The sequence below is a fragment of the Rana temporaria genome, chromosome 7, assembly GCF_905171775.1.
Source record: "Rana temporaria chromosome 7, aRanTem1.1, whole genome shotgun sequence".
NCBI classification, from domain to species: domain Eukaryota; kingdom Metazoa; phylum Chordata; class Amphibia; order Anura; family Ranidae; genus Rana; species Rana temporaria.
In genome coordinates, this window is record NC_053495.1 from 54,418,057 (window position 1) to 54,432,794 (window position 14,738).

At 43.4% G+C, this 14,738-nt stretch overlaps 1 protein-coding gene across 1 annotated transcript in view; it reads right to left on the reverse strand.

The window, feature by feature from the left end:
• Positions 1-14,738, reverse strand: part of STAB1 (stabilin 1) — a 357,595-nt gene that overhangs the window by 116,257 nt on the left and 226,600 nt on the right. Inside the window, exons 45-49 of the mRNA XM_040361004.1 lie at positions 13,313-13,432; positions 8,034-8,081; positions 7,852-7,935; positions 3,599-3,745; positions 2,101-2,223 (exon numbers count right to left, since the gene is read on the reverse strand). Coding sequence (XP_040216938.1) covers positions 2,101-2,223; positions 3,599-3,745; positions 7,852-7,935; positions 8,034-8,081; positions 13,313-13,432 — 522 coding nt within the window. The remainder of the gene's footprint in view (positions 1-2,100; positions 2,224-3,598; positions 3,746-7,851; positions 7,936-8,033; positions 8,082-13,312; positions 13,433-14,738) is intronic.

Genomic DNA, 14,738 nt, shown 5'->3' on the forward strand with positions numbered 1-14,738 from the left:
CGAGCTGGCTCGCCGGGAAGGGAAAAAGCCGTTATACATCCGACTTAGAATGAACTGGATCCGACTTGGATTCCCGCCAATTCCAGACACTGTGTTTGGTATGAATCATGAGGGGGAACTCCAGGAGCATACCAGGCCCTTGGGTCTGGTATGGATTGTAAGGAGAACCCCCCTACGCCGAAAAATGACATGGGGGTTCCACCAAAATCCATACCAGACCCTTATCCGAGCATGCTGCCCGGCCGGTCAGGAAGGGAGTGGGGACGAGCGAGCGCCCCCTCCTGAACCGTACCAGGCCCATGTCCTCAACATGGGGGGGTAGTTGCTTTTGGGCAGGGGGGCGCCCTGCGGCCCCCCCACCCCAAAAGCACCGTGTCCCCATGTTGATGAGGACAGGGCCTCTTCCTGACAACCCTGGCCGTTGGTTTCGGAAATCTTTAATAAGGGAGCCCCAGATCCCGGCCCCCCGCCCTAGGTGAATGAGTATGGGGTATATCGTAGCCCTACCCATTCACCTGGAGGAAAAGTGTCAAAAAAAATAAACACACTACACAGGTTTTTAAAGTCAATTATTAGTCAGCTCCGGGGGTCTTCTTCTGACTTTGGGGGTCTTCTTTTGTCTTCTCCGCTCTCTTCTTCTGCTCTCCGGTGTCGTCTCCGCGCTCCCCGGTGCCTTTTTCCTTCTGCCGGGCTGATCGGCTATCTTCTTGCAGCTCTTTTACTAGCGACGGCCCGATCTTCCTCCGTCATCTTCTTGCCTCTTCTTTTCTTCCGATGTTGCCACGATGCTCCCTCCCGCTGTAATGCCCGATGTGCGGTGCGCAACGATTTATATAGGCCTCTTATGATGTCACAGTCCCAGCATGCTCTGGGTGGTGATGACATAAGGGGGCGGGGTAATTATGTAGTCACCACCCGGAGCATGCTGGGACTGTGACTTCATAAGAGGCCAATATCAATTGTTGCACACCGCACACACGAAATTACAGCGGGAGGGAGCGTCGTGGCAACATTGGAATAAAAGAAGAGGCAAGAAGATGATGGAGGAAGACTAGTAAAAGAGCTGCAAGGAGATAGCGGAGCAGCCTGGCAGAAGGAAGAAGGTACCGGAGAGCGGGAGAAGAACCGGGGAGCGTGGAGACGACACCGGAGAGCAGAAGAAGAGAGCGGAGAAGACGAAAGAAGACCCCCGAAGTCAGAAGAAGACCCCTGGAGAGTGGAGAAGTCGGAAGAAGACCCCCGGAGCGGACTAATAAATGACTTTAAAAACCTGTGTAGTGTGTTTATTTTTTTGACACTTTTCCTCCAGGTGAATGGGTAGGGGTACGATGTACCCCATACTCATTCACCTAGGGTGGGGGGCCGGGATCTGGGGCTCCCTTATTAAAGGGGGCTGCCAGATTCCGATAAGCCCCCCGCCCGCAGACCCCAACAACCAACGGCCAGGGTTGTCGGGAACATCAACATGGGGACAGGGTGCTTTGGGGTGGGGGGCCGCATGTTGAGGGCATGCGGCCTGGTACGGTTCAGGAGGGGGGGGGGCGCTCGCTTGTCCCCACTCCTTTTCTGACCGACCGGCGTGCTCGGATAAGGGTCTGGTATGGATTTTGGGGAAACCCCACACAGTTTTTTCGGCATAGGGAGTTCTCCTTACAATCCATACCAGACCCAAGGGCCTGGTATGCTCCTGGAAGGGAACCCATGACGTTTTTTTATTTAAAATTTGGTGTGGAGTTCCCCCTCATGATTCATATCTAACACAGTGTCTGGAATTGGCAGGAATCCAAGTCGGATCCCCGTCGCTTCTATCTCGCGCTCGCTGTAATGTGTTTTTCCTATTGCAGCAAGCGTGAGATGTCGGCACCCTGTCGCCGAGAACCAGCGCGATGCGATCGTGCTGAAAACACATTCTCGCGGAAAGGTACTGTATGTAGGGCATGTAACTGAAATTCTGAGGTCATATTTTAAAGTAATATCACCTTTATATAAAATATGATATAATAGGACAGTAAAATCAACAATTTTGTAAATAGTATTAAATATCAGCCTTTAAAAAAAAAAAAAAAACATGGCTTTTGCTTAAAGTTAAGTGAAACTTACCGAAGATGAACTTGTGTTTGTAGGAATTTCAGGTACCAACACTTTGTCAATGAAGTGGATAACACCATTACTTGCTAAATCACTCTTTATTATTTTAGCAAAGTCATTCAAATATACTTCATCCTGAAAACAAATTGGTATGAAACTTAGACACAATTTCTGCACTTGTAAATGTGCATCATACACAGAAAATTTGTGTTAGATTTGTGTTAGAGTCACACATCCTATTTTTTAAAAATGCGGCTCACTATGAGCATTGCATTACTACTCTCCTTGGGGGCACCCAAAAGTGTCCCAGGCCACTAAAGTGTTTGGGTTTGGCTTGAAGAAAAGGTGGCAACCCTAGTCTGAATTTGTAAATGCCTGTGTGTATATATATATATATATATATATATATATATATATATATATATATATATATATTGTGAGGGTGGGACTCTGTGCTATGTGAAAGATTGCTGGGTTACGCCAGATTTTGGAGAGAAAGACACATTAATTGCACAGCTGTGTCTTGGGCTTTTTAAATCTGACCTGACATGGCTCAGGGCCCCACCCACAGACAGGAAGTCTGTTCCCGGGAATCAGGTGGATTCCCAAATCCCTCTGAGAGGAGTCAGATGATTTATATATTGTATATACATATGACAGTTTTTGACAATTTGGATATTTTGTATTGTGTAATAATTCTATATTTTTTGTAATAAATTGATATATTTTTTATATATTTTGAAGTTCTTTGTGTGTTGCCTACATAATCCCATTCCTTGAGGTTTTTCGAATATTTTCATTCATATTGGTGGTACCCTCATTAACATCATCACTACTATTATCACTACCACCACTAACATGAAGATTAGTATTACCATTTCTAATAGTAATACATGTGTAGGTAGTATATATATATATATATATATATATATATATATATATATATATATATATATATAATTTTTATCATTATTATTACATGGTATGTCCACTTTTCAAGCCGTCTATTACTACGTCTGTTGTTAGTCATGCAAGACCGCCCACCTGGGTGGGAGGAGTCTAGATGATCCCTGGGAGGTTCTCCACGGCTTGCTTTGTGGTGCACGGTCATGTGGGCATATATGTGTGTGTGTGTGTATATAAAGGGGGTCTTCAGAGGGTAGAACACTGCTGGGCTCTGATGAAGAAGCTTTGTGCTTTGAAACGCGTCAGCCGGCAGTGACCCTCTTCATTTCCTCCATGACCGGTTGGGGTATGGTTCAAGGTCTACATGCAGCAGCCTGTGTGGAATAAGCCTCTTACTGCGACATGAGAGGTCTAAACAAAACACTATTATTTTACTTGTTATGGCTATGACTGTATAAAGCAAAGCCGTTTTTCATTATTTGTTACCCAAATATGCATCAGATTAATTTATATTAAAAATATATTAGATTTTTGTTATATATATTTTTGGCCTAATGTTACTAAACCTAAATGCTGCAGTGCACAGAGGGAAGAATGAACTTACATTCTTAATGGAAAATCTTATAATACCACCAGAAATTGAGGTAACTGAGGACAGGTCCTTTAGCTCATCAAGGTTGTACTGTTGGCAGCCCACCAGGTGGTAGCGCAGTAATTGTTTCATTAGCTGATTCTGGGTCCATTCTGCAATCTGTAGTATAAACAAAATGCATGCTAATAGAGGAATGCAAATTTTAAGGATAAGAGTAGGAACAATTTCACTTAAAAAAAGGCAAAAGAATACTTTAACAAATCAGTACAAATAATGCATCCATAGCAACAGAAACAGATAAAAATAGTCCAGGGAGAGCCAATGCCAGAGAAGCCGGGTACCGCTGGTGAAATGTATCTGGAGCTGCGATGGACGCCCAGGGAAAGGTCATAGGTCTTTGCCTGTCACCCCCACCAACTTTGTGAGTGCATTTGTTATATACAGCATCTCACAAAAGTGACTACCCCCCCTCACATTTTTGTAAATATTTTATTATACCTTTTCATGTGACAACACTGAAGAAATGACACTTTGATACAATGTAAAATAGTGAGTGTACAGCTTGTATAACAGTGTAAATTTGCTGTCCCTTTAAAATAACTCAACACAGCTATTAATGTCTAAACTGCTGGCAACAAAAGTGAGTACACCCCTAAGCGAAAATGTTCATTCCCTGGTGTCTTGTGACTCGTTAGTGTTACAAGATCTCAGTTGTGAATGGGGAGCAGGTGTGTTAAATTTGGTGTTATCGTTCTCACTCTCTCATACTGGTCATTGGAAGGTCTACATGGCACCTCATCACCTCTCTGAGGATCTGAAAAAAAATAATTGTTGCTCTACATGAAGATAGTCTAAGCTATGAGAAGATTGGCAAGATCCTGAAACTGAGCTAGAGCACGGTGGCCAAGACCATACAGTGTTTTAACAAGACAGGTTCCACTCAGAACAGACCTCGCCATGGTCGACCAAAGAAGCTGAGTGCACGTGCTTAGCGTCATATCCAGAGGTTGTCTTTGGGAAATAGACGTATGAGTGCTGCCAGCTTTGCTGCAGAGGTTGAAGGGGTGGGGGGTCAGTCTGTCAGTGCTCAGACCATACGCCACACACTGCATCAAATGGTCTGCACGGCTGTTGTCCCAGAAAAAAGGCTCTTCTAAAGATGATGCACAAGAAAGCTGGCAAACAGCTTGCTGAAGACAAGCAGACTAAGGAAGTGGATTACTGGAACCATGTCCTGTGGTCTGATGAGACAAAGATAAACTTATTTGGTTTGGATGGTGTCAAGTGTGTGTGGTGGCAACCAGGTGAAGAGTACAAAGACAAGTGTGCCCTTGCCTACAGTCAAGCATGGTGGTGGGAGTGTCATGGTCTGGGGCTGCATGAGTGCTGCCAGCACTGGGGAGCTACAGTTCATTGAGGAAACCATGAATGGCAACATGTACTGTGACATACTGAAGCAGAGCATGAGCACCTCCCTTCAGAGACTGGGCTGCAGGGCAGTATTCCAACATGATAACGACCCCAAACACACCTCCAAGACGACCACCAGCTCTGTGATATTGTCATGGAGGAATGGAAGAGGACTCCATGACTACTGCATTACTACTGCTACTGCAGACTCAAAATATTGACACTTTGGGCTCAATTTGGACATTTTCACTTAGGGGTGTACTCACATTTGTTGCCAGCAGTTTGGACATTAACCGGTTCCCGACCGGCTCCTGTACATTTACGTTGGCAGAATGTCATGGCTGGGCAAAGCGACGTATGTATACGTCACTTTGAAATTCTCTGCCATGCGCGGCCGCCGTCGGCGCGCCCGCCGCGAGCACCATAACGGTGTCCCACAATTGGGTCAGAGAGCTTCAGAACGGGGAGAGGCAAGTGTAAACATGATTCTCTCCGTTCTGCCTAGTGACACCGTCATTGATTGTCTGTTCCCTCTCATCGGAAACAGCGATCAGTGATGTGTCACTCGTAACCATGCCCCCTAACAGTAAGAATCACTCCCTAGGGCACACTTAACCCCTTCATCGCCACCTGGTGGTTAACCCCTTCACTGCCAGTGTAATTTTCACAGTAATCAGTGCATTTTTATAGCCCTGATCACTGTAAAAATTACAATGGTCCCATAAATGTGTCAAAAGTGTACGATGTGTCCGCCATAAAGTCGCAGTCACGATAAAAATCACTGATCGCCGCCATTACTAGTAAAAAATAAAAATAATAAAAATATCCCCTATTTTGTAGACACTATAACTTTTAAGCAAACCAACGACGATTTTTTTTACCAAAAATATGTAGAATACGTATCGGCCTAAACTGAGGAATTTTTTTTTTTTTATAGATTTTTTGGGTATATTTATTATAGCAAAAAGTAAAAAATATTGGATTTTTTTTTTCAAAATTGTCGCTCTATTTCTGTTTATAGCGCAAAAAATAAAAAACCTCAGAGGTGATCAAATACCACCAAAAGAAAGTTATATTCGTGGGAAAAAAAGGACGTCAATTTAGTTTGGGAGCCACAACGCACGACAGCGCTATTGTCAGTTAAAGTGACGCAGTGCCGAATCACAAAAAATGCTCTGGTCTTTGGCCAGCGAAATGGTCCAGGGCTTAAGTGGTTAATGGCTGTGTGTTCAGTTATTTTAAGGGGACAGCAAATTTACACTGTTTTACAAAAATGTGAGGGGTGTACTCACTTTTGTGAGATACTGTATATAGCCTGCAGTGCTTTTTATGGTTACAAGGCTTTGCCTAAGATGAACAGACCCAATACTACAAGAGTGTGGCGTTTGCATAGACCTCAATGAGGTGGCTGTCTGTCCATTAGTTCATGTATGTGCAGTCCATAGAAGTCTGTATACTCTCCCTAGACATCTCAGGGAAAGCCTAGTATATAAAAAGCTTTGGAACTGCCGTTCAGCAAGCAGGCTCAGTACAGACACAACTTTTTTTTCCAGTTTGTATACTGTAACGGAGGGTTATAACCAGGGCTTTTTTTTCAGCGGGAACGCGGGGGAACGCAGTTCCGGCACCTCCTGGACTGACTGTATGTAATGGCAAGGGGTGCTGGGGTGTGCTGCAGGGTATTGATGCTTACTGCTGGGGGATTTATTCTTACTGGAGGGGATCTATTTTTTCAGGGGGGTCTATTGTTGCTGAGGAGGTCTATTGTTGCTGGTGGGGGACATATTGTTGTTGGGGGTGGGTCTTATGTTGCTGGGGGGGGGGGTCAGTTTTTGCTGTAAGAGATCTACTGTTGGAGGAGAGGTCTATTGTTGATTGCTGTCAGAGAGTCTATTAATGCTGGCTGTGCGGAGATCTGTTGATGCTGCCGGGAGTCGATTATTGATGGGGGGGGGGGGGGATTTGTTGTCACTGGTCCATTGTTGTTAGAGGGATCTATTGTTGCTGGCTGCAGGGGATCTATTTTACAGATTTTCTTGATATCATTACCAAATTCCATACAAATTTCTTAGCACCACAAAATGATGCTTGGTTCTGTATTGTCTAAAAGGGGCGGTACTGGGAGGTGGGTATAGGATGAAACCAATGGACGGTGCTCGGAGGTGGGTAGGGGCAAGGAAGAGGGGTGACTCAGAAAGGGGGAGTTGCTGCACCTATTGTTTGAGAAAAAAAACCCTGGTTATAACCACTGTCAGTTTTTTTTTTTTTTTTTGCCATTGGTTTCCCATTTGGGAGATTTCCCTTCACCTTCTGTCCCCTTCTGATTTCTCCTCTATTACTGTTCTGGTGACAACCCAATTTGGGCATTTCTTTTCACTTTTATTTACGATGATAATGGCAAACAGGGCGTAAATCTCCCAAACGGGTATTGACAGCACTAAAAACCTGGCAGGTGTTCCAATGCCTCTCCACTCTATCAAAACATAAAAAAATATATATTGCCTTTAGTTATACGTTAAGAGTAGCTCTCTTCTATTCTGGTGTAATCTTGAGCGTTTAGCCGCACTGCAAATCCCAGCAGCAAGCCTATCACTGCAGTGTATGGACCCGGTGGCCACAGCTATCCGCACACAGCCGTCAACCCCAGCTGCAGGAATCAATATATTTTGGCCACCAGGATTCACAGCTTGGCTAAATGCCCATGTGAATGTAACCTTAGTCTCCTGCAGACTACAGGAAGCATTTATTTAGTCTTTTTCCCATCAATGACCACTATGTTTAATGCAGGGTTCTGCTAGTAGGGGTAAGCTTATTTATGTTACCGAGTACAATGATTACTAAACAGAAGTTGTTACCGTGCTGCTGTTTTGAATGGCCTCCTCTGATGGGACGAATACTGTAAATGGCCCATTTCCAGATAAATCTTTAATGAAGTTCCTCTGAAATCAAAATAATATGCCACAGCATGGATTACAAAATATTGCTCTTGTTCTCACAGTGGCTATCTAGTAGTTATAGTGAAAACAGTACTGCTCACCATAAATAACTGAGAAAATCTGAATGCTTCTTCATGGTACCGTAGTGTCTGCAAAGTTTTCACAACATTTAATAATTATTATTTATATCATGCCAACAGTCTACCAATCTGTTCAGAAATTGTATAGGCGTCCTCCACAAACCAGAGGTAAAAATCACACAGCTGTACAGGAAGGCTTTGGGCTCTAAGGACCCCTTTATTGCTTGTACCTATTTCCATTCATTTGGACTGGAGACCTTCAAGCTAGCAATCAGTAAGTCAGGTATACCCCCCTGCTCACTGGTGTCTAACCTACCATACCCAGCCTACTGCCTGACCATCCGTGTATACCTCTGGAATACGACTTTTTCTCTCTTGCTTACCAGCAATTGTTCGCCTTATCATATAACGCAACATTGTTTTCGCTTTAACCACTAGAGTACCGGGCCATCGTCAAATGACGGCTCCACGGTTACTCTGAAAATTCAACAGGACGTCATATGACGTCCTGTATTCTTGCGGCCACTGGGGGGCGATATCCGCCAGGCACTCGGAATCGGCAGCTACAGGGACAAGACGTGGAGCTCTGTGTGTAAACACAGAGCTCCACGTCCTGTCAGGGGAGAGAGGAGACCGATCTGTGTCCCTTGTACATAGGGACATAGATCGGTCACCTCCCCCAGTCACCCCCCTTTCCCCACAGTTAGAACACAATTTAGGTATACATATTAACCCCTCCCTCACCCCCTAGTGTTAACCCCTTGAATGCCAGTCACATTTATACAGTAATTAGTGCATATTTATCGCATTAATCGCTGTATAAATGTGAATGGCGCCAAAAACGTGTCAAAAGTGTCCGATGTGTTCGCCGCAATGTCACGGTGACAGTAAAAAAAAAACGCAAATCGCCGCCAATACTAGTAAAAAAATTAATAAAATAAAAATGCCATAAATCTATCAGCTATTTTGTAAACGCTATAACTTTTGCGCAAACCAATCAATATATGATCATTGCGATTTTTTTTACCAAAAATATGTAGAAGAATACATATCGGCCTAAACCGAGGAAAAAAAACGTTTTTTTTTTTAAAAATTGTGATATTTATTAAATAAAAAAGTTAAAAACAGTGTTTTTTTTTTAAATTGTCACTCTTCTTTTGTTTATAGCGCAAAAAATAAAAACCGCAGAGGTGATCAAATACCACCAAAAGAAAGCTCTATTTGTGGGAACAAAATGATAAAAAAATTGTTTGGGTACAGTGTAGCACGACCGCGCAATTGTCATTCAAAGTGCGACAGTGCTGAAAGCTGAAAATTGGCTTGGGCAGGAAGGGGCGTAAGTGCCCAGTATGGAAGTGGTTAAATGATATTATCCCCTGTGACAGGAAGTCAGGTAAATCTGTGGGTGTTGTCACAGACGGGACATGCATTTCTGCCTTGTTTAGACAATACACAAATGGTTATTGGGCGTCGGCTACAAACGTAGCCAGAGAAATAGCCAGGAAAGGCTAAGGGCCGTTGGAAGACTCCAGCTGTTCAGAGTGAGGCAATTAAGGCCTCTATAAGAAGTCCAGAGGGTTACCACTAAGGGCTGCATCATTCCTAAGGCTTTGTGAGTAGGAGAGCAGCGTGCTGAAAGTCTCCTGAGGAGGTGAGGAGACCATTGATTTTTCTGTGTGATAAAAATCAAAAAAGACTATTGTTTGTGCTGTATGACCAGCACTGTCTGCTCAGTGCTAGGCTGAGTCAGACTCCATAGATAGGTTCCTGTGTGGAAGGTAGACGCCCAGAGTGGCTAGGGTTTATTTTATGTTTGATTTTGTTTATGCTGTTTGGATGCTTGCAATTGTTTTCCAGCAAGATGGAAAAATAAACCAAAAACATTGTTTTCAACCGTCTGACTGCCAGTCTGTAGAAATTCAGTGTGTGGTGAACCCATCCAAGGGGTCACACACCCCGCTACCGAGCTAACCCCTTACACCCCCTAACTGGCTTGAATAGTTTTTTGAACTACAGCTAATGTTAGGTTTAAAAAAGACCGACTGTTGTTTACCCTCAACGCGGTTAACCCTTTATTGAATTGACTTTGCTCATGAGGAAGCGTTATCCATAGCGCGTAACATGTAGAGCAAGCCCTCCTGTTCCTCTGGACTACCACTCGGTTACACACTACATAGTCAACTTTACAATCATGCTCTATATTTGAGCCTTTTATGGTAGAACTGTATCATTATTGTGACAACCTATGTGGACCAGTTATTTATTTTATGTTTGTAACTGTTTTTATGACATTCTTATAAAATAAATGTATCTAGCCTTCTTACCATATGTACCATGTGCCTTCAAAGTCCAAATTTACTAGCCTTTAGCCATGTTCAGAAATTGTGCACATATAACATTTTTACTGACTAAACTGATAAAAAAATACGATTAAGCTGTAACCATCTTTGTTAAAAATATGACATATACAATTTCTACATGAGGGAAAGCAATACTAGACAGCGGGTAATTGCGCTGCACACCCCCAAATTGTTGTGAAAGGAAAAAGTACCCCAGGGGCTTTGTGTTGCAGCAACAAATGTTAGATGATGGTATTGGATTGTATCAAAAGCATTTAATTGAATAAATATATCACAGGGAACATGTCTGTTTTTTTAAAACATGAGTACCGAGTAGTAACAATAAAAAACATTCACATGATGATGACACAGCCATAAGAGCAGATATACAATAACATAACATTATAATATATTATAATATTGTTATAAACTCCGACGCGTTTCGACCTTTTCACTGGCGGTCATCTTCAGGGAGTAAAATGGAGATGCTCTAAAAATGAAATACATTGTGTGGGTGAAATTGTTAAGAAACAACAAACACAAAAAACTGCTTTTGATACAATCCAATACCATCATCTAACATTTTTTGCTGCAACACAAAGCTTCTGGGGTACTTGTTTCTTTCAATAAAATTGCTACACAAGCCTTTTTGTGTCAAAGATGTACTTTAGGGAGATAAACATCAAAAACAATTTTTTTTTATGCAGTTGTGTATTCCTTTATAAATAAATAAATGCATTTTCCACAAAATTATAAGCAGTTAAATCTGTTTTGACTACAGCTGTAGGAGAGAGCAGACTTGATGACTTATTGGTGTGCTGCTCCTTCATTGTCCAATCAGCAGTCTGCAGAAAGACAGAAGACACCACAGCATTCCTTCCTAAGACCCCTTTAACACTGAGGCAGTTTTCAGGGTTTTAGCGCTAGAAATGGACTCTAAATAGCACCTGAAAACCACCTCCCTTTCATTTCAGTGTGTCTTTTCACACTGGGGCGGTGCGCTTGCGGGACGTTAGGAAAAGTCCTGCAAGCAGCAACTTTGGGGCAGTTTGGGAGCGCTATATTTAGCGGGTCCAAAACGCCCTGCTCATTAAAATGAATAAGCAGCGCTTCCAAAGCTGAAAATCACTGCTTAAATAGCAGTAAAGTGCCGCTAAAATGAGCGGTGCATTAGCGCTAACATAGCCGCGACCCCAGTGTGAAAGGGGTCTGAGGCCTCGTACACACGACCGTTTTCCTCGACAAAATCCATCAAGAAAAATGCTGGCAGAGCATTTTTGCAGAGAAAAACGGTCCTATGTATGTTTTTCGTCGAGAAAACTGTCGTGGAACTCGATGAGAAAAAAAGAGAACATGCTCTCTTTTTTTCTCGTCGGGAGTCTCAATTTCCTCGTCGTGTTTCTCATCGGGCTGGTTTGCGACGAGAAACACATTCTTGTGTATGCTTAGAAACCTGCGCATGCTCAGAATAAAGTATGAGATGGGAGCGCACCTTCGGTAAAAGTAGCGTTCGTAATGGAGATAGCACATTCGTCACGCTGTAACAGACTGAAAATCGCAAATCGTCTCTTACCAAACTTTGACTTAACACGCGGTAACACGAGATTAGCAAAAGCAGCCCCAAGGGTGGCGCCAGTGGAATCGAACTTCCCCTTTATAGTGCCGTCGTACGTGTTGTACGTCACCGCGTTTGAGAACGACAAGGTTTTTGTCTTGACAGTGTGTATGCAAGGAAAGCTTGACAAGATTCTCGTCAAGCCTGACAGGAACCTCGTCGAGGAAAACGACGTTTCATTTACAACGAGATTCTCGGTCGTGTGTACGAGGCCTGACAGTTAGCCTACGTTCACACTGACTACGGGATTGAAATTGTGCAGGTTCAGCTGGCATGTGTCTAGAGTTTAGCCATAAATACTGTTAATATATTACACTTAGCCTTAACCAGTTCCCGACCCCCGCATGTACATATACGTCCACAATATGGCACGTACAGGCACATGGGCGTACACGTACGTCCTCGCCTATTAGCGGGTGGGGGGTCCGATCGGGACCCCCCCCGCTACATGCGGAGGTCGGGTCCGCTCGGGGAGCGATCCGGGACCACGGCGCGGCTATTTGTTTATAGCCGCTCCGTCGCGATCGCTCCCCGGAGCTGAAGAACGGGGAGAGCCGTGTGTAAACACGGCTTCCCCGTCCTTCACTATGGCGGCGCATCGATCGCGTCATTCCCTTTATAGGGAAGACACGATCGATGACGTCATTCCTACAGCCACACCCCCAAACAGTTGTAAACACATACTAGGTGCACCCTAACTCCTACAGCGCCACCTGTGGTTAACTCCCAAACTGCAACTGTCATTTTCACAATAAAGAATGCAATTTAAATGCATTTTTTGCTGTGAAAATGACAATGGTCCCAAAAATGTGTCAAAATTGTCCGAAGTGTCCGCCATAATGTCGCAGTCACGAAAAAAATTGCTGATCGCCGCCATTAGTAGTAAAAAAAAATAAATAATAAAAATGCAATAAAACTATCCCCTATTTTGTAAACACTATAAATTTTGCGCAAACCAATCGATAAACGCTTATTGCGATTTTTTTTACTAAAAATAGGTAGAAGAATACGTATCGGCCTAAACTGAGAAAAAAAAATGTTTTTATATATGTTTTTGGGGGATATTTATTACAGCAAAAAGTAAAAAATATTGCTTTTTTTTCAAAATTGTCGCTCTATTTTTGTTTATAGCGCAAAAACTAAAAACCGCAGATGTGATCAAATACCACCAAAAGAAAGCTCTATTTGTGGGGAAAAAAGGACGCCAATTTTGTTTGGGAGCCACGTCGCACGACCGCGCAATTGTCTGTTAAAGCGACGCAGTCCCGAACTGTAAAAACACCTTGGGTCTTTAGGCTGCATATTGGTCCGGGGCTTAAGTGGTTAAACAAGGTAAAAATCTGAACCTGATCAATATCTCCAGTGCAATTTTTTCCATCCCCAATAAATCCTATTCTACAGACGCAAGTATGTATTGCTGGTCCTAGATTTAAACATCTTGCATATGGGCTGCAGCCTCCATTGTCCTAGAAAAAAAAGAGAAGTAAATAAGCATTAAATATGAAAGAGGTCTAAAGGCTTATGAACAAAAAAGTATTTTTTTTAGTTTCTGTCCTGTATTGCTGAAATTTGGAGGGATTTGGAATGCAAAATCTAAGTTTTGGCATGGAAAGCAGATATCACCTACCTACCTACATCACCTATGCACATACTTCAGACATAAACAGTGTGCATCCTGTTCTACTGCATTTACATTGTTTTTCCTTCCATAGAAGTCAATGCAAATACGAGGTCAGAAGCAGGTATGAGGGAAGTGACAAGGATAGCAGAAATCTTAGCAGCTCAACAAATATGAATAATGCTTTATATGTGAACCTTCTGGCTGGCATGCCCATGTTCACCTTTCAAATGTATCTAGGGAAAATGGTTCACATTTGAGATCAGTTCAGTCTGCTTCTGGCTTAGTTTTGATTGCATGCATACCGTCCTTATCTAGGAAAATAACTTTTTAGGCTAGGTTCGCATGTTTGTGGTTCAAATTTCAGGTCCATTTTCACTGAAAATTTCCAGCGCAGCTGCTCAGCATTTCAGCTGCGATTTCAGATACATTCAACATGCAAATTTTGGTTGGCCACCGGTGTCTTTAACAATAGCTGGTTGTTAGGGGCGGCCCAGGAAACCAGCCGCCGCAAGCTTAACAACTGATGACTCATCAGCTGTTAGCGGGTTCCCCGCTGACAGCTAAATGTAAGCCAAAGAACTGCCAGCAATACAATTTGAAAATGGCGTGGGGTTCCCTCCCCCCAAATTCATACCAGACCCTTATGTCTGCTATGGATTTTGAGGGGAACCCCACATCAACATTTAAAAAAAACAAATGTTGTCGGGTCAACCCCAAAATCCATACCAGACCCTTATCCGAGCATGCAGCCTGGGGACTAGCGAGAGCCCCCCTCCTGAACTATACCAGACCACATGCCCTCAACATGGGGGGGGGGTGCTTTGGGATAGGAAGGCTCCCCCCCCCCAAAGCACCATGTTCCCACTTGTATGTTACATCACTTGGGATGGACAAGAGGGGAGGAGGGACCGGTGGGGAACAGTGCACCACAAGAGGACTGATCATAGCCGCTCTCCTGCCATTTTCTGCATATGAAGGAAACTGGTACGGTAAATTGCCCTATGTAATGTGCCTTGCCCTCATGTAATATATCCTGCTCTCATGTAACAAATGTTTGCCAGCACACCATGGATCAACAAGGAAGCATCCAAGTGAATTATTTAATGTATTATCACATCAAGAGAGTAGTATAACGTTTCAGAGTCACGCAG